The following is a 27,278-nucleotide window of genomic DNA, read 5'->3' as shown; positions in this document are numbered from 1 at the left end:
GACACTAGGGACCAAGGCACAGGGAAGTTCTCAGGGGCTTGTAAATAGGTGGGTTCCCCTGAGGGAGGGATAATGAGAATGTTTCCCTCCTGAAGGACTCTCATGCTCTGCTGGGTTTGGATTTCAGCCCTCACATCGGTGTTGTTGAAAATGTGCCCCAGATGACCTGTGCCGGAATCACTTGGCGGGGATGGGGCCTAGAGTAAGCTGTCTTTTTTAAGAGCACAAGTTCCCCAGGTGAGTTTTCGCCCATCAGAGTTTAAAGAAAACCACTGCAAGGTGCTCGGCCGCGGGATGACTGGGTGGTGGTGCACCAGACCCTCTAGGAGCAAGGCCAAGTGTGGCGGGAGGGTCTGGCTGGAGACCCGGATACAGGCCGGGAGGTTCTGGTGACAGTTCGGATAGATGGTTCTGGAAGTGGGGAGTTGGTTTAAAGAGCGCGGGTAGCCAGCCTGACTGAACGACCGATGGGCTGCCAGGAGGCTGGTTGAGAGAGCCGGCTGGGCTTACGGTGCCTGACAGATGTCTGGCTTGGGGACAGAGTGGAGAGTGACAGGAGCAAGTCTCTCTTGGGTGGCTGTTGGTTGTCCTTCTGGTCTCGAGCACGTAGACGGAGGCTTACGTGCAGTCCCGTCACGCCCTGGGCCTGTTGCCTGTGCCGAAACGGCGTGGAGTGACCGGGTCCCCGGAGCATCACCCCTGCCGCCTGCCTGCCTGGCAGCTGCACCCCTCCTCCAGGTTGCTCGTCCCCTGCCTGTGGCATGCAGGCATGACATGATAAATTCTAGAACACACGGTTCAAACAAAAACAGCCTTATTCGATAACATTCATGTGATGAGCAGTTATATTCTTCACCATCACCTGTGTTTAGTTCCTTTTAAATAAAACACAGACTAACCCAAAAAGTGGATTATGTGGGAGAAAACAACAGGGCCGTTTCCCTCTGGTCACCGTTGCCCCAAATCCCTGCCAGATGGTCAAGCAGAGCAGCTCGTGTATCAGCAAATTACGGAACCTCATTAGGACCCTATTTCATGTTTTTAGATGCCACGGGCCTTTATATGAGGTGATGTTGATTTCTTAAACTTGTATGACAACATAATGAATGCGTGTTGGTGAAGTGTCCAATGAAATGTGAAACAATCGGTGAATTCTTTGCATATTTTATTTTTCTTTTTTTTGATTTCCAACTCACACACATCTGGCATATTTTACATCTTTGCAATAAAACATGGTTACAATAGCTTAAGGAATTTATATATCCAAAATATTTCACCATGATCTCAAGATGAAATGAACTTGTCTCCCAGATGTTCAGTATCCTCCCAATTCTAAGCTACAAACTCAAGATATTGCTTACAGCCTGGTGATGAATAACTTAATCATTACGCTGATTCCCCAGAATTTCAGAATCTCATAAATACAAACAACAATGAAGAAGGAATTCAGTGCTAAAACTTACTAATACAAGGTGGATGACAAATAAGTAATCACATCAATAAATAATGATATGTTTCTGGTGCAAAGTGCCAATACAAAGAACCCATTATCTTGTTTTATCTTTTTAAATAAATGACTGCAAGTGAGTGTAAATTCTGAGAAAATCACATTCCTGTAACATGCCTCATAGCCCTACCGACACAATATGTACATCTATGACGATACAGTCACCAAATATACAAAGAAGAAACATGAATAAAGTGTATATACCCCTGGGTGTATAACTTGATCAGTACAATGTATGGAAAATCATTTGACACCCATCATCTTATATCATAAAAGATGAAGTGCCTTAGGCTAAGAATGTGGCTTTAGGTGAGAATTTCACAAGAACCTAAAAGAATAGCCTCAGTTATTGTTATAATAAAGTCTGGCTTGTTATTAAAGAAACTAAGCTATTCGAGAACCAAAGAGAAAAAAAAATCCAAAAATAGTTAGCATCAGATTCTCCTCCCCTAATGTACACACACTAAGCCAGCAGGATGAGTCTGGAAGAGATGTCCAGGAGTTGGGAAGTCATTACTATGGAACTAATGGGCGTGACTTCTATTTATACAAGAAAAACCGAGACCTCATCCCTAAGCCCCCTTTCTGCTGTGTCTTCAAATTATGAAGGGTAGGGCTGAATTTTCTGTGTCTAAAGTAGCAAAAATGGCAAATAATGGCTTAGTATCCGAATGCTTTATGAGCAAATTTCACTTAGAAGGGATGAATTTAGATTAAAAAGTGCAAACCATATTTTGGTGAAAATGTCAAAAATTACTGTTTGAGCCCAAATTCAACCCTTTCGTACAAGCTGTGTCCTTGGACGGATCTTTCTGTTTCATAGTCTGAATGCACCTGTTCCATCGAGACATCAGGATTAAAGAACATGCAAGTTGTAACTCCACAATAAAATTAAGAAACGTTTTGTTCTTTATACAAGGTTTTACTTTTACAAAAGTATCCCTTTAAATAAGATGCATCTGATGTACAAAGTATCAAACGTGTTTTTTTTTTTTTTTTTCTCAGCTTGAAAAGAGGCTGGAAATGGGATGCAGGTTAGGTTCAAAGCTTAAACTTTGTAACAACTGGACACAAGGTTCCTCAGAATTGTCAAAAGTCTCTTGTGAAGCGTCCTACTACCTTTTCTCAATAAACAACAATATATGAAATAATTACCAAAACATCTCCTAATTCATATAATTTACATGATATAAGCTTGCTTGGTAGCAGCTGGTGTTCAGTCGTGAAAAAACACACAAAGTAAAATGGCTGCTGACTACAATGTACAGCTATTGCTGGGTGTGATGGAATGTACAAACGGAGGTCGATGTAGACGAGTTTTTTCCCACCAGAGATATTGCCTTTCCATGCAGCACTTGTGCTCTCAGCTTTAACTTGGCTTTTGGTTCTTCACTTGTCTTCAGTATCTGTTCTGATGCTCATAATGCCACCGGTTAAAATCTATATTAAAAGCTACGATGCTCCCAGAAGCCATGCCAGTGATCAGAGTCCTGGAAAAGCAGAGATGGTGGTTAAGAGCGATATGAAATCACTGATGTGGTTGCTGCTTTGCAGTAGATGGTATCATGGTCTCTAAGTTCACCAAGTCTTGGTTTTGTGTTCACTGAGAGAGGGTTACAACCTATTCTTGGTTCTCCTGAGAGAAGCTGAATCTCTCCTGCTCACACCTGAACTGCCAGACCTGAACTGCTTAGCTTTTGATCGGACAGTTCATCAGATAAACGCTCTGGGTGTGCATCTTCAATGTGTGAACATGGCTTACATGCACGTGTTGCTGTTCTCACTTTCCAGGGACATTATAAAAGGCAAACAGAATTGAAATTAGGGATGAAATTAAAATAGAAATAGAAACTTTGTTAGTATCTTTCTTCGCTCCTCTTTGGAGCCCCCTGGCACTACTGTGACCTTGCAGTGCTCCCATCTACCCCCTCTCCCGGTGCCCCCTGAATAAAGCCTTTCCTGCCCCCTCACCCTCAGGAAAAGTTGATCCCTTCCCTCTTCTGTTGGGTTGTCCCCGCTTCCCTCATATACAATTATGATTATCTGGTAGTGCTCAGTCGATGACGGTAGTAGCAGATGTTTGCTACACGAATACATGAGCGACTAAGGACGCCGGGGAGAACACTTAAACTACTTACCACAATTTCAAGTACCTTATTTCAAAAACTTTAGAAACACTCATGTATGCACACATAAGTACACAATAAAGCATTCCCATTTACTCACGAGTATGGACGACAGCATTTTGGAATACTCTAATGATCGCCTGCTTAATTTTGCTTTCTGCACATCAAATATCCCTCCCCCAAACTGAATCAAATTGCGTTGTTTTTCCTGATGACGTCAGTACCATTTTACTAGATTGTGTGATGCTTTGTTAAACTTGTTATATATGCTTTAATATTTATAACATTTTGAAAACAATATTTTATAAAGAATACACAGATGGTTGAAAATTTTGGCTAGTAAGCTTTTCTTATTTCTGTTAAATATACAGCAAAAATAAGAGAGAAATTACATACCACATTAAGATTATCGAGTTTAAAAATTTTTAAATGTACGATATTCTAAATATTCTTTTCACTTTATAATAAACCCCAAGGTGAATTTTAGGAAACAGTAAAATCCTGTTGCCACCTGAGGAACCATGGAAAATCAAATTAATTAATTCCCCTACCAATTCTTTTTTTTTTTAATATTTATTTATTCTTGAGAGAGACAGAGACAGAGTGCGAGCGGGGGAGGGGCAGAGAGAGAGGGAGACACAGAACCCGAAGCAGGTTCCAGGCTCTGAGCTGTCAGCACAGAGCCCGATGCAGGGCTCCAACTCATGAGCTGTGAGATCATGACCTGAGCCGGAGTCAGATACTTAACTGATTGAGCCACCCAGGTGCCCCTGTTATTCTTTTTTAAATGTTTATTTATTTTGAGAGAGAGAGAGCACCCAAGTTCATGAACAGGGGAGGGCAGAGAGAGGGGGAGAGAGATTCCCGAGCAGACTCTGTGCTCAGTGTGAATTCACGAGCAGAAACGAAGAGTCGGATGCCTAACTGACAGGTGCCCTGTTTTGTATCTTTTTAAAACAGGCCAGCTCTGGTCTACACTGAGCATTCTGCTGGGAACTGCTAGCTACAAGTATGACTCGAGCTGAAACGCACCTCTGCTGAAACACACGTGTCTCTGCTTTCCAGAAGGGAAGCCTGTGGACCCTGAGACTAAGTGAGGATCTTCGAGCAGGGACGTTAGTGGGAACAGTCCTGTTTTGGGCAGTGTCTGAGGTGCCTGTTCTCCCTCTGACCCATTCCTTCCTTTCTTCCCCCTGCCTTATTCTCTTCCTCTGTTTTCATCTTACAGGAATCCTTTCCTAGAGCATTTACTACCCTCCTCAATTCACCCTTTTCTGTGCTAGCCTTTCTTCCATCTGGATGCTGGAGACTTATTCACAGCACATTTCACCCTTGGTAGAAGGTACAGGACTTTCAAGGACAGTTCTCAAGTGATTACATTTCTCCTTCATGTGGCTCACCTCTGGTCATGGGATAAGTCCATTGCTCTAATGCCAGCATCACATCCAGGGTAAATGTACAGCTGCTTGAAGTCACAGGCCTGCCAGACCTCCACCACACCATTGTCCCCTCCGGTCACCAGGTTCTGGCCATCGCTACTCAGGAGAATGGCCTTCAGAAAAGGCAGAAAAGCAGCCATTTCTCTCAGATTTTCCCAGATGGTCAATGGTCATTACTGAAAAGCACTCAATTCAGTTCCCTCATAATTATTTTCTACTTTTAGCCATTTGTCCAAGTTTTCTCAAGTGCAGTCTACAAAATTTCCAATGTGGAATTCATCAGAGTTCTTACATAAACAAAGGATCTTATTAAAACCAATTAAGGTTACAAAATAACAGACGTCCCAAAGAGAATATTATCAATCTAATCCGGGAAGAACTTGAGAATTAAGTAACATGATGTTCTGTTAAGTCTGAATATCAACAATGTCAAGACTTTCAGAACAAATGGCAGAGGCATCATTTCAAAACAGCTTTTAATAATGATAAACCAACAATTACAATTCACTTATGAGCGAAGGGCAATCTGGTACATGTACTTTTGGTCTAGGGTTCTGAAGATAAGATTCTTTGACAATAAACTCACTTTTAATGTCAGGGGGTGTAGCACTGCTTACAAAAGAGCTGAAGAAAAATCTCCTTAAGGGTCTGACCCTCATCAAACAAAAGCTGTCATCTCTAAAATCAAATTCACAGAGTTACCTACTTGGGACTAAATGAACTTTGGGTTTGTTCAAAGCATCAATCTACATGAATCTACCTGCTTTTAAAACCACCACACATTTCTTTATCTGGATACCAGAGAAACTGTATTATGGATCACTTAATGTGAGATAGTCGATCTTCAATCTGATGGCTTCAGTCCCTGTTTAGCACCGAACGTGCAGACCTACCCGTGTTGAATCATTGATCTCCATCTGAGCCAAAAGTTTCCCATTAATGCTGAAATTGCTGAATCGTCCTCGTTCATAGTATATGATACAGTGGCCTTCACTAGAGACGGAAATCAAGCGCGGGAACAAGCAGTTCTCTGGTCCTTCAAGGGCTCGCAACAAATCTCCAGTGATGGTGTGGACAAGGCAAGGACCCTCTGCAGAAGGAGGATATCAACGGCCAGAGTCACTCATAATGACTAGTCACCTATGGGTTCTTACAAACACACTGACCCTACCTGGGTACATACACTCAGATTTGTGGAAGGAGGCAGAAAAGAAAAGAGGTACGCTGGCGGGAGCCAGGCGCTGATGTTATATTTAAACAGAACAAACACAGGGAGCTGTGTCTTCTGAGCTGACCTTCTCAACTTTTCATCTAGGGAAATACTTGGTCTTCTTCTACGTGAGATAATATTCTTAAAAAAGGATACAGTCCATAGATAATGTGAGATTAAAACACTGTATGTCCCAAAGTTTTCTCTTAATGCGATTTTAGAAATGTTTCTTCAAAGTTTAGAATTATCCACACAACTGCTAATTTTCTTTAGTTTCATCAAAACTTTAACATTATACCACATAAATACGTTCCTATCATAATGAGTTTCACCTTTTCTACAATTCATACATAAAATGTGAAAGGCAAAGTTAAGATAACTAATCAAGTGATTCAGACTGTAAAACAAGTGATTCAGAGTGTAAAACCACTTTTTGTCTTTAAATGTGAATAGTGAAGTGAGAGAATAAAAATAGTAGGGGGGCTGACTTATTTTGCTCCAATTTTTTTTTCCTTCCTCCTGGTAGAAATTGTGTTGATAAGATAAAAATTTCACTAGTCAAGTTCATAAAAATAACTGGTTAATATAGCTTGGTATTACCTGTCTCCCAATCAAAAAAAAAAAAAAAAACTCATAAAGACAGCTAATGAATTATATTTTTCAACTGACTCCAGTAGGTGGGAATTTTATTAAACAAGTGGCATTGTAAAGCTATACCTAAATTTTTACTAAATAGATGTGCATGACAGAAAAGACAGAAAATTAGAAAGAAAAAGAAAACAGCAATCATCTCTAATATCACCCATCACCTATACAAAATTAATGTTTTCTTCTATACCTACCATGTGTCTGTATTTTCCTTTTCCTTTTTTTTTTTCCTTTCACTTTACAGGATAGGATAATATTACACTTATCGTTACTTATTTTTTAGTTAAAAAGACATTTATTGAAAATATCCTATGTGTCCATAGGGTTATTTACTCTTACATACAAAAGTGAAAAACACTGTCGCTACCTTCAGACATTACATCTATTCTCCACAAAGCAGCCAGGATAAGCTCCTGAAAACCAAATACGATCAACCTTGCTTAAAAATCTCCAGTGAGTTCCCACTACACTCAAAATAAGAGGAACATCGCAAGTTCTTGTGCCACTGGTCCCTGGCCTGCCAGCCTTCTCTCTAACTCCGCTGAGACAGCATCTACTCGGCCCCTCTGGTTTTCTTGAAGTTTTTCCTGAGCGTTAGGCTCCTTCCTGCCCCAGAGCCTCTCACAGTGAATTGGTGTCTGATCCAGAATTAGAATCCAGGTTTCCTAACTTTTCTTGAAACAACGCTTCTTTCACCAAAAGTCAAAAACTCCAAGTAATCATGTTTCCTTTCCCATCGACCTCAACACAGTCCCGGGCCTGATGAAGGAAGGGGCTTCTGGAGGGAGGGGGGTCCAGGGCCATGTCTGATAAGCAACCTGACTTCCCTCAGGGCCCCCACGGCATCATGAATATCTTCCCCCATCTTTTATAGGTTATTTTTAATGGCTGCATCATAGGGATGTGTTGCAGTTGAATTTACCAGGGTTCTGGCTAGAGTGCTGGTGACCACAAAATACTACATAAAATTTCATATATATTTGATATTAGTACTAGTAAGTAATAATAAAACAAAATAGTTGCAATGAACCTAGGGATTACATTGTCTATGCAGGGCAATGTCTATTTCCTAAAGGAAATAAATCATAAATCATGGTTAACTTGAGAAAGTAGTAGTTTTTAAAGACTTAAAACAAAAGAAATGCCTTCTGACCTTTAGCACCACTGATAACAAGTCCAAGTTCTGCACAGACAGAAACACAGACAACTTCATGGTCATGGCCTGTGAGGACAGCTCTTGGGGCAGGATAGTCACCTGCAAGGAAACAGCAGCAGTGGGTTACTACAGACCAATGGCAGAAACGAAGGGCTACACCACTACGTCAAACATTTACAATAATAACCATGAACATCTATTATGGGCATTTACTAGCTGTGTAACCATGAGCTGGTTGCTTAACCTCTCTACTGTTTCCTCATCTGTAACCTACTACTTCTGTAAAACTACTACATGGGTTGTTCAGATGCCTAAATAAGTTAACAAATGTGATGGGCTTACAACATTATGACAGTGGTGACAGCTATTCTTTTCTTCCTATTGTTAGGAAACACACCAAGGCTGCCAAGGTATTTATATGCATTATCTCATTTGGTGATGGCAATATTCATAGGAGGCAGGTACACTTATTATACTTATTTTATGGCTAGAAACCTAAGGCTCTGCAAGGTTATTCAATCTGCACAAGTTCATACAGCTAGTAAGTGTTAAAGCTGTCTAATTTTGAAACCCATGCCTTTACCCATTTAAAAATTTTCCCTAAAATCTCCAACAAAACAGGATGACATGCTTTGATTCTGAGGTGAGAGGTAAGTAGTAAAGAAAAAAAAAAGAGATGATCATCTTAAGTTTCCACTTGACTTAATAAAGTCAAACCTAGCTAAAAGTCCAACTGCATTACGTGCCATAAGCATTTTCACTGCTAAGTGCTTTCACAAACATTAAATGGATGACTTTTAAGTGAAAGGCATTCTCTAAGGAGACTAGGAGCTGGGAGTATAAAGAGGAGGCATAAGGCATACCCTGAAACTCTTGACAACTCATCAAACAACCCTGGCCTTTCCCAGGCTTTCCAGTGGAGGCACTCGACAATGCCAAGCGTGGAGAAGAACAGATTGTGTTCGCAGAGTACAAAAGGGATCAAAAGATCTCCTTGGGAAGAGAATATCAGACTATCTGGTGAATAACCTGCCCAAAGACTGTGTGAGAAGGGTCAGCAAAGTTGAGAGGGCATTATGCCCAACATTGTCGTATGGGGGCAAACCGATTGGAGAAGCCAGTTTGGGACAGAAATGAGGGGTCTCTACAGGCTTGGGTGCAGACATGTGAAGGAAAAGGAAACAACAGAAAGTCACAGAGGCACTGTGGAAGGTGAATGGGTAGGGCTCTGAGTGGTTCTGTTTGGTGGATGGGAAAAGAAAGCCAGTGCTGGTCGCCTTGGGCATATGTGAAGGCCTAAAAGATTCACCGAAGTGAAATTCTGCTGAAGGTGGGGCGACCAGAAAGCAGGATGCGAAATACTTAGTAACAATACAATTTGGACTTGAACCACTGAATCAGATTCAACAAATATTTATCAATGCCTTGTAACACCCCGGTATTTCCATTTTTCATTAACATCACACTTATTAATGGGTTATGTTGCCCATTTCTTTCTGTCTTAATTTTTAAACAGTTCTAGCTGACTCCTATTGTCTGACATTGGTTTAGCTGGCTGTGTTGTTTAGTTTATTCTACAGTATCATCTTAGCAAAGAGTTTATTATATTATTATTATTTTTTTATACTCTTTATGTATATTTCATCTTAAGCTATCAGTATTATTGACCATTACTTTTTCTCCTTGAAAAGGCATGTTGGAACTCGGTCGTGTAACTGCAACTCTTCCAGAATTCTTGGTATTTCTCAAACTAGGGTCCCTGTACCCTGAGGTCTGTGGATATTTTCTTGGGAGTATGAAGTTCTATGAAAAATTTTAAACTTCAGGTTTATAATTTGATGATACACACACACACACACACACACACACACACACACACACACACATGTTTATTTATTTAAAATGTATTTATTTATTCTGAGAGAGAGAGGGAGAGAGAGAATCCTGAGAAGGCTCTGCACTGTCAGTGTGGAGCCCAACACAAGGCTTGAACCCAGGGAATGTGAGATCATGACCTGAGCCAAAATCTAGAGTCAGATGCTTAACCGACTGAGTCACCCAGGCACACTGATACTCTAAAAATATTTTTTCATCAGTTATAAAGATGAAATCTCTTTTTTGCTGTCTAACATCTATGCTGTGGCAATTTAAAATTTACATATGTCTTAAAACTTAAGATGAACTGATTAAGTCAATGTTTCTCAGACTCGTTTGTGGGGTCCTAGAACACATTTCTCAAAGCCAGAGGTTATTTTCGTTTCATTTTGTTTTTGTTTTTTGGCGTTAATAACAATTTTGTTCTCTTTAAAAAGGATCAGTGTAACAGTCAAGTTTGATGAACACTTCTGTAGATTAATTAATTTTTTTTTCCAGGGTCACAAATTCTTTTCAAGTTGGTAGCTCCCACAAAGTGTCCTGATCTTCCTTTGTTTTTAGAAATAAATAATTCAAAGAAATCAATTACATATAAATATTTATAGCACATGCATGAAATTAAAAGAATGAAATACATTCATTTGTAGTCACCTCCTAGCTTAAGAAATATAGAACATTACTAGTAAGTTTGGTCCTCTCTTTTAGACGGTTTATTTTAAAAGTTGTATCTTAAAAGTTCTGTTTATTTTTCTCTTCTGTTCATTCTGCCTCACCCGGTTATTGAGTTTGTGATTTTTTATTTTATTTTTTACTAAAACATTTTTTTAAACGTTTATTCACTTTTAAGAGGCAGAGAGAGACATAGCATGAGTGAGGGAGGGGCAGAGAGAGAGGGAGACACAGAATCTGAAGCAGGCTCCAGGCTCTGAGCACAGAGCCCGACGTGGGGCTCGAACCCACAAACCGTGAGATCATGACCTGGGCCGAAGTCGGATGCTCAACCCGCTGAACCACCCAGGTGCCCCTGTGATCTTCTTTTAAATGGTGCTTGAGTTCCTTGCATACTGGCCTGTTTTTCTCTGTAAATCCTATTCTGGATGGCGTGCCCCGCGCCCCTTGCACCCAATTCTTGTCTCTTAGAGAGCCACCCTGTGCTTTGGGGTTGACACTGCTCTGAGGGTTGTCTCCTGGGCTGCCATGCCTGGCCCTCATTGTGGAGGGGGCAGGATGGGGGAAGTGAATGTTCAAGGCCTGGGAATCGTGCCTGCCTCCTGAAAGCCCCTTGTTTGGCACTGATGTGGCCCGTGGCACTGAGAAGCCACACTGGTTGTCCAATTCTATGCCCCACTGCGACCAGAGGGAAGGCAACAATGGGTCTGGGAAAATTCTGGGAGGAAAGAGCGTAACTAAGACACCTTACCCTGCAAGACACACAACGTTCTTCCCTCTGGTTTGCCAAGACCTCCTCCTTCAGACCTACCCATCTTCTGTCTCTCCAGGAACTGCTCAGTTTCATGTGAGCTTTCTCAGATCCATCAGTTTCCATTTTGCTTTTGAGGCATCTCTTTGATGGACTATGGGAGGAGGGGGATGGTAGCCCCAGAGAGCGTGTCATCTTATTCTAAGTTTATGTACATTGCTATAATGTGTTTCAATATTGGCAAAGTGTCGATTTATATTTGCCAGCAGTCCCAGATTTGTCTGAAACACATTTATAAAATTATGCTTCAAAGAGGCCCTGAGTTCCTTGGTAAAATGAGAAGTAACACTTTCTGTGTAATATCACCCTTAATTTTTCTTTTCTTTTTAAAGGTTTATTTATTTGGAGAGAGCTCACATGCATGTGTGCGAGTGGGGAAGAAGGGGCAGAGAGAGGGAGAGAGAGAGAGTCCTAAGCAGACTCCACACTTAGTGTGGAGTCTGAAGTGGAGTTCGACCCCATGACCCTGGGATCATGACCTGAGCTGAAATCAAGAACGAGAAGTTCGACCGACTGAGCCACCCAGGTGACCCTACCCTTAATTTTTCTAAGTGATTATTTTGTCTTGCGAGAGACTGGTCAAATGAAAAATCCTGAAATTATATGCTTAATAAAATTTGCATAAAGTAAAGAATTTTCTAAACTTTTCCCTTATATGCTACAGAAAAAAGTAAAAAGCAATCTACTTCTCTTGCAGGGAATTGAAAAACATGTATAAAACTATTCTTTATGTATATAATATATTTTCTATTAGGAAATAAGGTTTTCAAAAGTTTGCATCTGATTTAGAAAGTTAAAAAAATTTTTTTTTCGTGACAATCTCCCCAGATCATTTGAATAAAGTGTGGAACAGAACTATCAGGGGATATTGTTTAGGGCCTCTGAAAGCATTATTTCCCGATTTAAAACAGAGAAAAGAAAAGAAAATATTATGCAGGGGGTTTTGAATTGAGAAACCTGCATCAGGGGGAAAAAGCATATTTTCCTGCCAGGGACATTTCACTGCCAGGGACAGATGTCACACACCCCAACAATCATTCAAAATCTTGGGAATATTCTGTCACTGTCACATCACAATTGATGGATGTAGCTGGGGGTGAAAGGGCCCGTGCACAGGGAGGGGGAAGGCGCAGGTGAGCCCCCCCCATCCCAGGACCACAACACCATCGCCCTCATCCCCCAGCATTTCCTCAAACAGAAGAGCTCTTGTGTGACGGAATTGCTGTGGATCATAAAGAACAAACATGCCGACTTTGACATTGCTTATAGACAAGTATTTGGAAAGTCCAAATACAAAAGGCTTATTATAAACAGATTCCATCTCATTATTAAGCAAAAGCCATTTCAATATTTTCCAAAATGGATGATGAAAACAGTACAAAGTTATTAGATGCTGTTATTCACGTGGAACTGACGAGGAGAACTTTTTCAGTGAGATGGTCTCTGCTTTTAGAGAAATGATCAAAGTAAAGATACTCATGGTTCTTATTATTTTAAGCCTTATTTGTGGGGCGACTAGTATGCAGGGGGAAGCTTTGGTCCTTCTGAATCAAGAGCTAAACAAAAACAGCAGAGTTTCTACAATCTATGATCCTCAGCACGGTTCTACTGGAGTCAGAAGGCGAACGTCTTGATGATGTATGACCTGATTTTATCTACAATCTTCGTTAGGTCATGGGAAAAGGTATTTTCGTTCATGTTTATGCCTACATGAAATAGACGTGAAACCCCAGAAGAGGCATTTTAATCGCTACCTGATTTCAAGGTTTATTCAAAAAAATTGTTAGGCAATTGTCAGGATCGCTCAGAAGAACTGTGCCCATGAGGAGTCCCTTACGGAGAGTGTCCTCACAGCCACTTGCAGAGGTCTGGTCCAAGTACCAAAAATGGCTGGGCCCACATTTTCCACAGGCCAAAGGGTGACCCACATAAAAAACATCACCTGGGTTGGAAAACATCCCACGATATGGTTTCATTTTATTACATATTCACTGAAAAATAGAAGATAGATATGCGCCTGTTTATTCATTCATTCTAAGTCCTTCTTGTCCTGCAGAGATGACACAGACCACTTCTGAGCCCTGCTGTGGCAGGGCAAATCTCTTCCCTTTAAGTCCTGACCCTGTATCCAGGTCAAGGCACATTAGTATCCTGCCATTACCTTCCCCAAATAGTCAACAGTATAATCCAAGGAGTAGAGCTTTGCATAATGCCCAGAGACACCCCCACTGCCTCCTGGTGCAGATCTGAAGCTCTCTGGCCAAGAGATCGTATTAGTTACTCGTGTGTGTGTGTGTGTGTGTGTGTGTGTGTGTGTATGTGTGTGTGTGTGTGTGTGTTTTAATATATATTGCTTTTGACCAAGCCAAAGAGCCTCACAGCCTCAGTTCCAGGGAAGGAAAGGAAAGGAAAGGAAAGGAGAGGAGAGGAGAGGAGAGGAGAGGAAGGGGAGGGAAGGGAAGGGGAGGGGAGGGGAGGGGAGTGGAGGCGAGGCAAGGCAAGGCAAGGCAAGGCAGAGACCAAGTGGCAAGTCAGTCCCCTTCTTAGTCACAAACCCCACAAAGTGTCCCAATGGTAGGCTAAGGGGATAGGAGGCTGAGAAAAGGAAGTTACACTATGGACATCAGTTTTGAAAGTCCTAGGAGTTAGAGATTGTTCACATATAACTCTTCCCTCTAATACATTTAATAAGCCCTAGATAAGGTCCCTTGCTCTGAGAAGTGCGGCAAAGATACACAGATGTTAAAAATCTCTGGACCGTTCTTTGTGCACGCTTTCGCCTGGTACAATACCACTGGCTAGTGGTGGTCATGGAGCTGGGCACCAGGGTAGCCATATTCAAAGAAGGCTGGATGCAAACAAAGAGAGGGATACGATTTGGCAGATGTTTAGTGACAGGTTGTGGCTGGCAGAAGGGTCAGTGTCCAGAGCTGAAGCTCACACAATGGGAGCCCAGGGAAGGGATGTGTGCACAGCTGGAGTCTCCTTTTCAATGGGCTTCTCGTTTCAGTCTGCATAATGCTTATATATGAGCTAAAAGACTTGTTTTTAAAAAGTGAAATTGAAAAGGCATACTAACGTCTTATGTATATTACTCAATGAATATTTGTAGATGGGATTTGAAAAGATGAGCAGTAAATTCTCTTGCAAAGTTTCCTATTGCTGTGATTTTTAAAAATGTCATATGTATGTATCGGCAAACTCTCTACAGAGCACCTCATATGTGGTATAAACACTAAAGCCACACAATTTGAAAGCAAATTGGATTTAGAGCTGAGGTCCCAGTGTATTTTAAGTGTCTGTTGAAGAGACAACAATGTTGACTTGCCCCTCTTGTGACTATCTTGTTGGAAGCTACGGCACGTAATGAGAAATGTCAAGTCCCAAGATCAATGAAATTTTGGGCTCCAGGGATTCAACAGGAATAGCATTGATCCTTTTAAAGAACACCAGTCAGAGATGGGTTGTAATATATTGCAAAGAGGGGCTCGGGAGGATAAGCGGCCAAGTCCAAGATACCTACCTGACAAAAAATTCAATCAGCTTTTAGCACAAATTGCCTGCTCTGCTCTCCTTTCTTTCATGCAGTAGGCTGCTTCCAATTAAAGTGCGCAAATTAATTTTTATCACTTCCAAATTAGTTTCAGAATTTGTGCAAAAGAGTGTTTCAGATGAAAGCATCTGTCCCTCACATCTCTGCAATTCGTTATCTAGTCAGGGCCCTATTCAAATCTCCAAGAAAATTTTCTATGTTCAAAGTCACAAGTTTGCAAGAATAACACTAGATATTAGTATTATAAAATATATAATAAAACAACCATAATTCAACTGTAACCTATGTTACGCAGCATCTGCCTATTTCTTTTATGGTCTGAAACTCTTTGTAATAATCTGTGTACAAATTTTCATGGTCTTTGTGGAAAATTCATTAAAACTGTGAAAATAATTAGGAAAAGACTATTTCTGAGACGTCTGAATTAGTCACGATAATATATTTGACACAATGAAACCATAAAACTCTTTCTGCACCTACCTAAGAAATCCACAAACATTAGAAATATTTTCTCTGTGGTAGCAACAGAGCCACCCATTAAAAAAGACTACAGACAATGCGAAAGAGACATAAATATATTAGAGAGCCACTTGAATTAATCTTGAGAAAGTGAGTAAATGGATCCTATCATTTTATGTGGTGCTGAATATACATCTGATTCGGCCTCTGACATACAAAGCAATTCAATGTCCTTACTACGACCAATCCCGGGATTCTAACAGCTACTGGGATATTATGTTTCACACTAGGACTTCCCCCTTCAAGTCTAGGTTAATATATACAACCCTCAAAAACGAAGGGCATTGTGTCACACACTTTAATATGAATTTAGACATAACGAGCTTTTTCGTCTTGAGTAGCAATGCATTATAAGATAGAAAACACATACGGCCTGGTTCTCTGACCTGTGAATTGGTGGCTAGAATAGATTAAACTGGGACAGAAACAAAAAATCCTTTCCTTTCGTGCTGTGAGTTTTCTGATGGCAAGGACTATGTTTATGTCAACACCCACGGCTGATCCCTGATGTGACCGTCAGTTCTGTGTGTGCAGAGGCTGCCTTTACAAACAGTGGCTGGACCAATATATGTGGTCTCTCTAGTCATGCATATATGTGCTGCTAAGTTGGCTGTTTTAACAGATTAGGTAAAGTCATAAATCGGTCAAGTCAATCAAGTACAAAATATGACCAATTATTAATCTTTTTTTACTATTACAATTATTCATAGGGTAAGAAGCTGATACTAGTTTTTACATAATTATCAATTTGTCCCCCAGGTGGAAGACTAAACATTTCATAGTATAAGACCAAACATTATTATCTGATGGCAATTTATGATCCGTGTAAGAAATACTCTATGTGTTTAGTACGTTCAAGCAGAAAAAGCAGTTTGGAGATTAGTACAATATAGGTTTTTGTAAACCACAGGTCAGAGACTTTGACTACCCGGCATTCTCAGCTGCTAAGGCAGGACTAGCACCCAGGAGGCACTCCGTACATGCTTGTTGCTTGACGAACACTTCAGGTGATCATGCTGTTTATTCTAGAAGAGCAATTTTTCACCTTACATTAAGGATGATGGATGAAATAAAGCCTTATGATATATGTCCATATTAAATGTCCAAGCAAGTTTTGACAGGGTGGGTTTTAGGAAGTGGTTTATGTTCATAATGATGACAATAGCTTTGATCAAAAATAAATTCTTATAAATGGAGGCAATAATAAATAATATACTTTGATAATATCCTTAATTCCTTAAGGATAATCTTGTCTTTATTGAAAGCTTAAATAAAATGCTGCATTTTAACAAATACAATGTTCACAGTTTTGTTCTTAAGGATTAATATAAATATTTTCATTTAGAAAGCTCCCATTGTAAGGAACTTTAAACAGTCTAAATATTACTATATTTAATTTTTCTTGATAACTGAGGGACCAAAGCTACAGCAATTGTTAATTATCTTTTGGCTTAAAAGATCATCAGAAGATAACATAAAGTGAAGTAGCTAACACAGATAATTACTATAATTTAACATTAAAACTCTTTACCTCATAGCAGTGCAATATATAAAATATCTTATCTTGGCTACCAGATGGGAGCTTTTAAGAAATAAATCCTCTTTTTGGAAATATCATTTTCATCATTTCTGAGCTTCATTTTGAAGATTTATTGAAAGAAATTTAAAACACTACTCTGGGGGCACCTGGGTGGCTCATCTGGTTAAGGATCTGACTGTTGACTTCAGCTCAGGTCATGATCTCGCAGTTCGTGGATGGAGTCCCGTATCAGTCTCTGCACCGACAGCACGGAGCGTGCTTAGGATTCTTTCTCCATTTCCCTCCTCTCTCTGCTTCTACCCCACTTGCGCGTGCCTGAGCTCTCTCTCTCTCAAAGGAAACTTAAAATAAAAAGCACTATTTCGTTTCTTAAAAATATTTTTTAATTTAAAAACTTATAATTTTTATCAATACAGATGGAAGGTACCACACGGGCCTGCTACTTAATTCAACTTTTCTAATGAATGCTACACTACTATGAAAATAAAGGAGATGTATAAATATGAAAAAATGAATTCGGATAGAATACGTGTGATAACGTACAATGCTTGAGAATAAGAAAGCCACCAATGGTAGATCAAATGTCTTATACGCACATACACACACAGGCACACACACTAGAATTCGGCTAAAAATGAAGTTTCTGTTTTTTTAAGGGATATTATAGAAAAGAATAAATAAGGAGGTTAATTTTTTAGTATTTAGAGTATATTTGTTATAACGTAGACATGGTAGCTAATTATTTGAGCTGGTTGGAAAGCACGCAACGCTGAGTGTTTTTTCTCTCAAACCAGCATCACATCTTAGTTCACAACTTAAAGCAGAGGCTGATACGTAAGACGCACACACTCTCTCTTATTTGGTATCTATGCTAAGAAACATGATTCCATGGTACCCTTGAGTTTCTTCATCTACTGTTCTTCAGCTCCAGCTGTGGGCAGCACGAATAAAACCCCATGTAACATTTGGTCCTCTAGTTCATCTCCCACTATCTTCATTCATATGTATATATTTCTATATATTTCTCTATTTTCTTCTCTACTATGATAGGGCCTTGGCTCCTAGCAATGAAAAGCCGTTTCCTATTTTTGCAATATTCCTGTCAAAGTGTGTAAGAGTCGGGGGGTGGGTGGGACTGGCAAGGTGGACAGATTGTACAACTGGGCTTTCATCCTCAGCTAGGCTCCAGCCACGTGGCTGGAACACAGCATCTCGTGCACTTCTCATCTGCTCTTAGAATATTTCAGTGGCAGGTACACAGCATCCCCGGAAAATTCTTATCTCTGTCTTGTTGTACATATGACCCAAGCTCATGTTTCAGTTGGTTTCGGAGTATTCTTTAAGCTGTGACCAATGTATGAATTACAATTAGAATCGCCCTGGTTTAAGCACCAGACATCATCAACGCTTTCCAGAAACCATTCTCTGTTTTATAGGAAATATTTGCATTGAAACTATTGAAACCTTGGTAATTAAAAACAGTGACTATTTCTAGGCAATCTCTTATCTAGTTCTCCATTTAGGCAGATGTGGGTGGAATCTAAGTGATCAGCCGGACGAGGTGGGCCCAGCGTCTCCTGAGTCGCCATCTTCCTTCAATATCTAGTTCTCCGTTTAACAATACTTATTGAAAAAAACATTATGTGTGTCACTTTGCCAGGAACCAGAGACTGAGAATGGAAAGAGAGAGACTCATAGTCCATTTCAGTGTTTCCTCAAAACAGCAGTTCCAAAGAATAATAACTATTCTGCCAGGAGCAGAGTGGGTTAAACAAATTTCGACATTTATTTGTGTAAGACTTTCAGAACTTACCTAGAGAATAAGAGTATATGCAGAGTTTTCTAAAATTATTTTACTCTGGAGTCCCCCCCCCCATTCTTTTCCTATAGGATATTTTAGGGAGCGCTGGTGAATAAAGAATACTCAGGAATCATCACAAAGAAATTGTCTCCTTCAGTTTTTGCCTTCCCAATGCCTAATCTGAAGGGAGTACTCAATCATTGTTAAATGAAGAAACAGAGATATTTACTCAACTGTGTGGTAGAAAGTAAGAAGTGTCCTCACTGAGACACTCTGAGGAAATTCAGAGAAGGGAGAGAATATATTCAGTTGAGAGCAGTTATAAGAAGTTTAATGGACCAGGTGACACTGAAAGAGATTTCTGAAGGATAAAGACATTGGGAGATTGGGGATGGGCTGCCAAAGAGAGGGCCAATGTGAGGGGACCTGGGACTTTTCCCAGGTTGAAGGTTACAGTGGTTGCCCTTGTTTGTACTTTGAACATAGTGACATTCTAAGAAACATTTTTGCTACGTAAAGCTCTCCTTTTTTAAAAGTCTCACAACCCCAGGAAAAGCTGTTAGAAAAATAAAAAAGGCAAAGTATGTTTAAATAAATGTATTGTCTGAGGGGACGCTTCTAGACAAATACTCACTGCTGTTCGGGTTGTCCCCTATGATATGGTGTCGCCCACTCCAGTACCAGAGAAGTAGGGTAGCATCTCGAGACCCAGAAACAATGTAGCAGTCCCCGCCTATGTATGACTCCGACCTGGCCAAGCACGTGACCACGTCCCAGTGGCCAAACACAATCTGAGTTAATTTCCCTAAAACACAGAAAGGGTGGGTTTAATTCATTTGCTATTTTCCTTTAAATGGTAATAAGCTTAACTTTATTTTACTAGATTTGTGAAAAGGGAATCTGTAAACGTGAACATTTATAAGCTAATTCAAATTTAGCTACAGATGCTTTCTTGAATTTCTTCTGAAAAACAATACAAGAATGTTACTTGGGATTTTTAAGGAAATGACTTCTAAAACAACACAACTGTGATTTTTAGTCCCCAGGGTTTGGGTCAGACTAAGGGGAGGGAGGTTTAAGGTCTTTTACTGGATTTGATTTGGGAAAGGGACAATAGTCCTATTTGTCCTATGAAATCAGGACTCATGCTGAGGTTTGGAATGGATGGCATTATAACTAGTCACTTATAATGTGAACATTTAATTTGGATCTTGGCACTCAAGACGAAAATGCCTACATTATTAAGTATGATTTTATTTTACAGAACAATAGGCATTTGGAAGGGACTAAGGTCTTTTATAGTTAAGCTTACCTGTTTCTGTAGAGTAAACTCTGAAGCTCTTATCCCAGAATCCACAGATAAGAATATAGCGATTATCTGCTGTGACCACAAAACAGTGTGCATTGATTTGTATACTCTGGTCAACAAGGTCTGTGATCTGCCGTTTGTTCACACCAGAGTTATTGGCTAAACATAAATGGAAAAGAGAATTTAAAGAAGGACTCCACAAGGGTTTCATCAAACACTTACAGGAGGAATATTTTTATGCTTCATTTATCTAGAAATGGGTTTCTGAGGCTATAAGATTATTAAGGTTTTTAACATTTCCCCATGAGGAACATAAGCTTTTTTTTTTTTTTTTTTTTTTAGCAGCAGTGGCTATTTATGAACCATATTACATATTTAAAAGTTGACAGAAATTTAAGTTCTTTCTCCACCAATAAATAACAACAATATGAAGAATTCAGATAATGAATTTAAAATAAAGTAAAAAAATATTTGAAAGCATTTAATTGTATCCATGTTCACTATGCACAAGTTCATTAGTGTCCAACAAGTTCCACAATAAAGGAGGAATAAACATTATGTGAAGTATGGTATGTAAGGAAAAAAAAAGTCTTAATATTTGCCCCAATCTGTCATTTTCTGATGGCATTTACAACTCATGTGGAAAAGGAAAAGGGGGAAGGGTTTGAGCATGGGATGTTGTTATGTGGGCAGCCCCACAGGGAGCTTTAGGTCAGCAGCCTTAAAGACCTGGATTGTCAACAAACAGAAGGCCTTTCCAGAATGGGCTGGCAGGGGAGGAGAGGAATAAAAAACATGGGAGAAGGATTGGGGAGGAAAGAGACAGGCAGAGAATCAGGGGATAGCGCTGGGACTGAATCTGAATAAAGTCAGGAACTCGGAGACGCCGTCTGATTTCCCCAGTGCCTGTCTGCATGCCAGCCTGTCCCGTGCTCTGCTCTGTCCTTTCAGACGAAATCCCTGGGCTGAATTCTTAAACAGAAGATGCAGACGTAGGAGATCACCCGCACTCTCTAACGCCAATTAGACTGAAGCGCCACTCTTTGTGGATTTCCTCTAACGGTACAATAATAACGACTAGGGAGGTAAGCCCCCCCAAATGGAACAACAACAACAAAAAGGTAGGAAAGGAAAAGAAAATCAAAGGTTCTGAGTCACTTGAAAACTGCATAATTGGTCTTGATTAATGAGAATAGAGTTGCTAATTTTTCCATGATTACCTTCTAGCTGTATGTGACATTGTTGAAGTCTCTCGGACAAAGGAATAGTTGGACTAGACTCTAAAAATATTCCTAGTCCTAAACCTTATAATTTCCCATAGACATGTAAATGTTATTTTGTGTAGGGGTATAAGTAACTAACTGAACTGGCCACCTTTTAATTTATTTCTGGGTTCAGAGATGAAGGGTGAATTAATCTAAGAAAAGAATACCAAAACTTGTATATGGATTTATAATATTTCATACCATTTTCAACTTTTTTCTAATTTAGTTCTCTATATGATCCCATGAGAAAGGCAGAACAAACATCATGATCAGCCATCTTGCAGATAGGAAACTGAGGCCTAGAAAAATTAAGGGGCTTGCTCAGGATCCCGTGCTAATAAATGTGTATGTGATTTTAAAATATTTCCATTATCTGTTGCAAAGAGTTACAGCTCACAGTTTGCAATTCATATGAAATCTTTAATTTAAAAAAGTTGGCCCTGTTGAATGGAGATTTCTAGAAAAGATGTCCTTCATATTAGTTTCCTTGGATAATTTTTTTATTTTTAAAAATTTTTAAATGTTTTATTTATTCTTGAGAGAGAGAGAGAGAGAGAGACAGAGCATGAGCAAGGGGCATGGCGAGAGAGGGACACAGAATCCGAGGCAGACTCCAGGCTCTGAGCTGTCAGCACAGAGCCTGACGCGGGGCTCGATCCCACAAACCGTGAGATCATGACCTGAGCCAAAGTCGCACGCTTAACCGACTGAGCCACCCAGGTGCCCCCTGCTTTAATAATTTTTTTTGAGGCCTTACCTATTTCAAATAATATAAAGTTGTCAAAGAATAGTTTAGGCAGAAAGAAAGGACAAATTGGAATGATTTGCCTTGTTTAGAACCAACTTAAACAACCTCCTAAAATATCAAGAAACTGCCACAAATAATTGTCGTAAATACCAAAAAGTTGTTAGATGGCATATAATTTACACAGCCCCTTGATGGTAATTTCATGTTATTTGCACATTAATTTTATGGCAGAAAAATTGCCATTCGACTGTCTTTTGTAGTAAGTGCACAGGAATCTGTGCACAGCCAGCATTCATGAAAATGTATTTTTGTGGTTAGCGTACCGATTAAGGGGTCCATTTCAATAGGAAGATGATGTGCTTGGTCCAAGGAGTATCCTGGAGCTCCTCTGAGGCCTAAAGTTTAAACAGAAGGAGAAAAATACCATAAAATTCTCGGAAAGGGGGAATTTCCTAAGATGCAGTGTTTCATGATGATTGTGGAAAAGTATGGCTTAGAAGTTATTTGGCAAATTGTTGTAAGAATGACTGTCATACTACACATCTTTGTAGATACTCTCAAAAGAAATCATCACAACGGGGACTCCTGGTTTCCACTGAGAAGTGGAAAGCTGAAAAGAGTGTTGTTCTCATTCTAACAACATGAAAAAACAGCACAAAATAGAAGATCATAACATTTCTTGAACCCGTCAGAGAGCTAAGATTTCTGGGCAACCAAGGAGCCTGAAATCTAAGAAAGGCTGTGCCTGCACCTAGTGGTGGGTGTGAGCGTGGCCGGGCTCACCTAGGCCAGGGCAGAGGGGGAGATGGGGCTCCCAGCTTCACTCAATATATGACAAGTCAGTTGAAGGTAAGTAGAAATGACACACACCTAAGACCTTAAGCTCAGGAAAAGCTACTTTTAGAGGATTAATATTTAGGGCTTGATTGAGTTCATTAGTCATAATTTTTTACATGTGATTATATAACATATATAATACTTTTGAACAATGCTAGCGAAAAAATGAATCCTTCATAGTTTTTTTCTCAGTGCAAAACATTTCTAAAGGCTAAGACTACCGTGGATAATAGTTATATTTTTTTCTTAAGATGTTTGTTGCATATTTCTGATCAAATGGAAGTAGTTATACTTTATGTTGAGAGTATCACCAATAAATATAAAAAAAGTGCATTTAGAGCCTCTTAGAAGATTAAGTTGTGATATAAATGATACCGTTTTTCAGAGCAATACAGAAGTCGGTAGAAGAGGAGACTTCAGGTTAATTCACCATGGACTCATCCATTTAGCCCTGGAGATAGGCTTCCAGGGAGACCTTAAGGGGTGAATTTGGCCAAATAAATCATTTGGTCACATCCATTTCTGTCCTGGTTAGGTAAGTATTAATATGTCTAATTTTGACAACAGAATTATATCATTTCAAGATGTACTAGCCGGAACTTTCAGGAATGCGCTTAAAGAAAACACGCGGGAAATCACTGAACAATTTAGATGTTGTCTTTTCTCAAAGACTCTCTGTTCCACCCAAGGAGGAAAGTGGGGTCTGTCTTGTTCACTGCTGTTCTCCCAGTGCTCATGACTATGTGACACACAGTGGCCAAATATTTGCTAAATAAATTAGGTGGAAGAAAAAGATTTCGAAACCAGCATCTAGGAAATCCAGATTCAAACTCACTTTCATTTAATATGGGATAAAAGTGTTTTTGTTTGTTTGTTTGTTTGCAGGGCTGAGGTACAGGAGGATGGGAGGACCTGAATTATTTGTAGAACTGCTTTAATTCATCAAATATTTATTGACTACTTAACCAGTAGCCAAGCATTCTGTGAGGCGAGGCCCTAACATATAGCAGTAGTGAGTAAGACACACGAGACTCACTTCGTCAGGTTTGGCAATTATTTGCTCTACTGCTTTTTTGTAGACCATCTGGAATATTAAGTAGCCCTCAGCACACTTACCTTAACTTAACTGCAGCTCGTAAGACACCTTCCGTAAGTCACCTGCTTAGACGCCTGCTTACCTACTGTGTTATGCCATCGATTCACTGCAAACAGTCGGCTGCAGGTCACGGTCACCACCGCAGGGATGGTCAGGTGGGGCAAGGTGTTGGCTGCCACGTGGGTCACCGGAGAATTGGACGGGAACTTCAGCACCATGATCACATCCTGTTGCATCTGATCTTTAAACATGAGTGGACTCTGTGGAAGGAAACACTGTTGAATAGAAAGGGAAGAGGGCAGAAGGAGACAAAAGGGATGACATGGTTAGTGAGAGCTCTGGGGAGATGGAGGTAAGCACAGACAAGGCCAGCACGAGCAGGGAGCAAAGCAAGGCGAACTTGCATCCTCTGGGGACGGCGCAGGGAGAAGGGCAAGGACTCGGTGTGGTCGCTGGCAGGGGACACCGAAGCATTAACGGCCAGTCTCAATTTAAGTATCGCCCGACCGCGGTGTGAGAAGTTCGCTTACAGATCTGTCGTGTGATGTAGAACAAATTGGTCGGCGTCGCGAAAACATCAGTTTGGTGGAAAAATTGGTTACTGACAACGTTTACATGAACGATAAAGTGAACTGGTCGGTACTTGCATTTTTTACCTGGTTGATCTGGGCTCCTGGCTCCAACCTAAATCATTAAAAGCGAAGAGCCTTCCCTGTCAGAGGTCTGTACACATCTCTGCTGGGGCAGTACTGACTGGGTACAGTCAACACCCCCTTTCCCCTTCTAGACTGGGTGCTTCCTTGAGGGCTGCCCCCTTTCTTCTCTTAATCTGCGTTTTCAAACGTCTAGCATGTGACTTGAGAGAAAGTAGACGTTATAACGTCCTATAACATATATATAGTAACATATAGTCCTTTCAGCACTATAAAACACTGCAACACATAACTGCACCAAAAACACAAAATAGGGACGCTGGAAATAACCACGATTTAGCTTTCATAAATGTTTTGTAATTGTTTTCTACACATATGAATCGTCTGCTCCACGAACTTGCGAGGCCTACGTTTCCTTTATGAACAGTTCCATGCCAATTTAGTCTCTAACAATGTTCCCCAGGAAAGCAATGAATCCTGACTGGGCATTTCTCCAGGATAAGTATTTTTATTATTATTATTAAACAGAGACAACTAACACGGGAATAAAGCTCTCCTGCCAAAGCATTTCATACAATAAAGTGTTAGAGATATTCTCTTGGACAGTTTATTAAAAATGCTTTGTTTCAAGGTTTGAGGCTCCAAGGCCGCATCCCCACGTCTACACTGGGACTGCGTGTTTGTATGGAACAGTGTGCTTGGTGACAACCTTTCTGCTTTCTCACACACACGAGGACCAATTTCAATCCGAAGAGTTCATTAGTGACTACTCAAGGGTGCTGAAACTGAGCCATTGGAGAGAGAAAAAACATGGTTTCACACAAACACATTTATTTACGTGTTTCACTAGGAGTTTGACTATCGATTCCTTGAAGGTCTAGAATACGCGGTCACCTCTGTATTGCCAACGCTTAGCGTCATGCCTGACACACAGAAGGAACTCAATACAAACGTGTTAAGTAACTGATAAAATAAATTAAAGGTCTGAACAGCTTATAAATTTGTTTGCACATATTTATGAACCATATTTCAGAGCTCTTTACCCCAAAATTAGGATCCTTGCTGCCTTGATAATTACCTAGAGAAACAGATGAACTTTAATTCATTCTGCAAACACCTTTTTTTCCTTCAAGCATTTTTCACTTCAGCTTAAAAAATAATAGTAAAAAGCCACAGTTTAAAAAATAAGTTCCTTCTAAAGAAGTTTCTCAGGGGGCACCTGGGTGGCTCAGTTGGTTAAGCGTTCAACTTCAGCTCTGGTCATGATCTTGTGGTTTGTGAGTTTGAGACCTGCATTGGGCTCTGTGCTCACAGCTAAGAGCCTGGAGCCTGCTTTGGATTCTGTGTCTCCCTCTCTCCCTGTCCCTCCCCTTCTTGCACTTTGTCTCTCTGTCTCTCTCAAAAATAAAAAATAAACATTAAAAAAATTAAAAAAAGAAGTTTCTCAGAAAAAAAAATTACCATTTTCAAATTAAAGAGGGAAATGTAATACACTTTGCTAGTAAACTGAAAAAGGGCTGTCTTGCTATGAAAAGGGAGGGAGCCTTGAAAATTCAGATTAGAATGAAAAGAATGTTACCTTTTCCCTTGTAAAACTAGAATAAAAGTTTTAATATGAGTAGCTAATGACGATGATGACACCAGCTAACATTTACTGAGAATGTATCGTACGCCAGGTGCTGGTCTAAGTGCTTTCCAGTGTGAAGTCATGACATTCTGAGGGCAAATGGTATTTTTACTTTCACGTAACGGATGCTGAAACATCAACAGGGAGGTTGAATACCTTGCCCAAGTCCTTCCCCAGCCAGAGGCAGAACCGGCGTTTGACCCAAGTGGCCCTGGAGCCCTTGTTCTTAACTCCACTGTCTCTCTGCAGTGACTACAAATTACCTTTATGTGTCTTTCCTTTTCTTAAAATGAACTACCTCCCCTCTACTCCACCTTGTCCCAGAAGATTAAATTGGGCAATATCATACTGTGTTTATATTACATTTTCATCCTACTTTGTAAATCAAATCTAATTTTGGTGCCTGTATGCATATGAATGAGTTTATGCAGAGGCACATAGAGTCAGAGAAGAGGGCTGTTTTTGTGAATCCCAAATTAGGCTAGCGTTGCAGAACTTAAAGGTAAGAATTGCACTCCCTTCTGTTTCTCCATAGGGCATCAGCACATACTGAAGCCTGCAGAGTTGACCAATATTTTGAGAAGCCTTTAAAAATGCTGCTAAAATCACTGTTTTATTTGACCTGTACCCAGGTACAAAGAAAGCGGAAAACTTTCAGCAAGCTGCTACGTCTTACCAGGTGCATGGCAGAGCTCCGAGGTGGATGTGGCTCAATAAGCAACTGAGATGGCGTCTGTCCAAAGTTCTGTATCTGTGCCTCCATGGCCTGCAGGGGAAAGAGAGTGACTGTCACAATCAATATGCATCAACCAGAGAGGTCAACACACTCTCTGACAATGCAAGTGTATCCCAAGTCAGCCATGAAAGAAGTCCAGAAAATTCACCAGGC

The 27,278-nt window shown here is 40.2% G+C and overlaps 1 protein-coding gene and 1 long non-coding RNA gene across 9 annotated transcripts in view; one reads left to right on the top strand and one right to left on the bottom strand.

Moving 5' to 3' along the window:
• Positions 1-1,160: 1,160 nt before the first annotated feature.
• The window catches only part of NBEA (neurobeachin), a 678,339-nt gene continuing 652,221 nt past the window's right edge, over positions 1,161-27,278 (bottom strand). For 5 of the 8 annotated variants that reach the window (XM_042998658.1, XM_042998897.1, XM_042998826.1 and 2 more), the window contains 9 exons: positions 27,066-27,155; positions 24,192-24,384; positions 22,500-22,571; positions 20,167-20,322; positions 19,489-19,659; positions 8,084-8,185; positions 5,966-6,162; positions 5,034-5,185; positions 1,161-2,997 (listed from right to left, as the gene is read on the bottom strand). In XM_042998658.1, coding sequence (XP_042854592.1) covers positions 2,907-2,997; positions 5,034-5,185; positions 5,966-6,162; positions 8,084-8,185; positions 19,489-19,659; positions 20,167-20,322; positions 22,500-22,571; positions 24,192-24,384; positions 27,066-27,155 — 1,224 coding nt within the window. In that variant the 3' untranslated portion in view covers positions 1,161-2,906. The remainder of the gene's footprint in view (positions 2,998-5,033; positions 5,186-5,965; positions 6,163-8,083; positions 8,186-19,488; positions 19,660-20,166; positions 20,323-22,499; positions 22,572-24,191; positions 24,385-27,065; positions 27,156-27,278) is intronic. The other 3 variants (XM_042998776.1, XM_042998956.1, XM_042999015.1) reach the window with 1 other exon arrangement.
• On the top strand, positions 12,573-27,103 carry LOC122242068. Its single transcript, XR_006207412.1, has 4 exons — positions 12,573-13,125; positions 21,115-21,284; positions 23,399-23,548; positions 27,022-27,103. It is a non-coding gene; the product is annotated as an uncharacterized LOC122242068 (long non-coding RNA).

Source organism: Panthera tigris, chromosome A1 (assembly GCF_018350195.1).
Source record: "Panthera tigris isolate Pti1 chromosome A1, P.tigris_Pti1_mat1.1, whole genome shotgun sequence".
NCBI lineage: Eukaryota > Metazoa > Chordata > Mammalia > Carnivora > Felidae > Panthera > Panthera tigris.
Note: the sequence above shows the minus strand (reverse complement) of the source record. Positions and strands in the feature narration are given on the sequence as shown.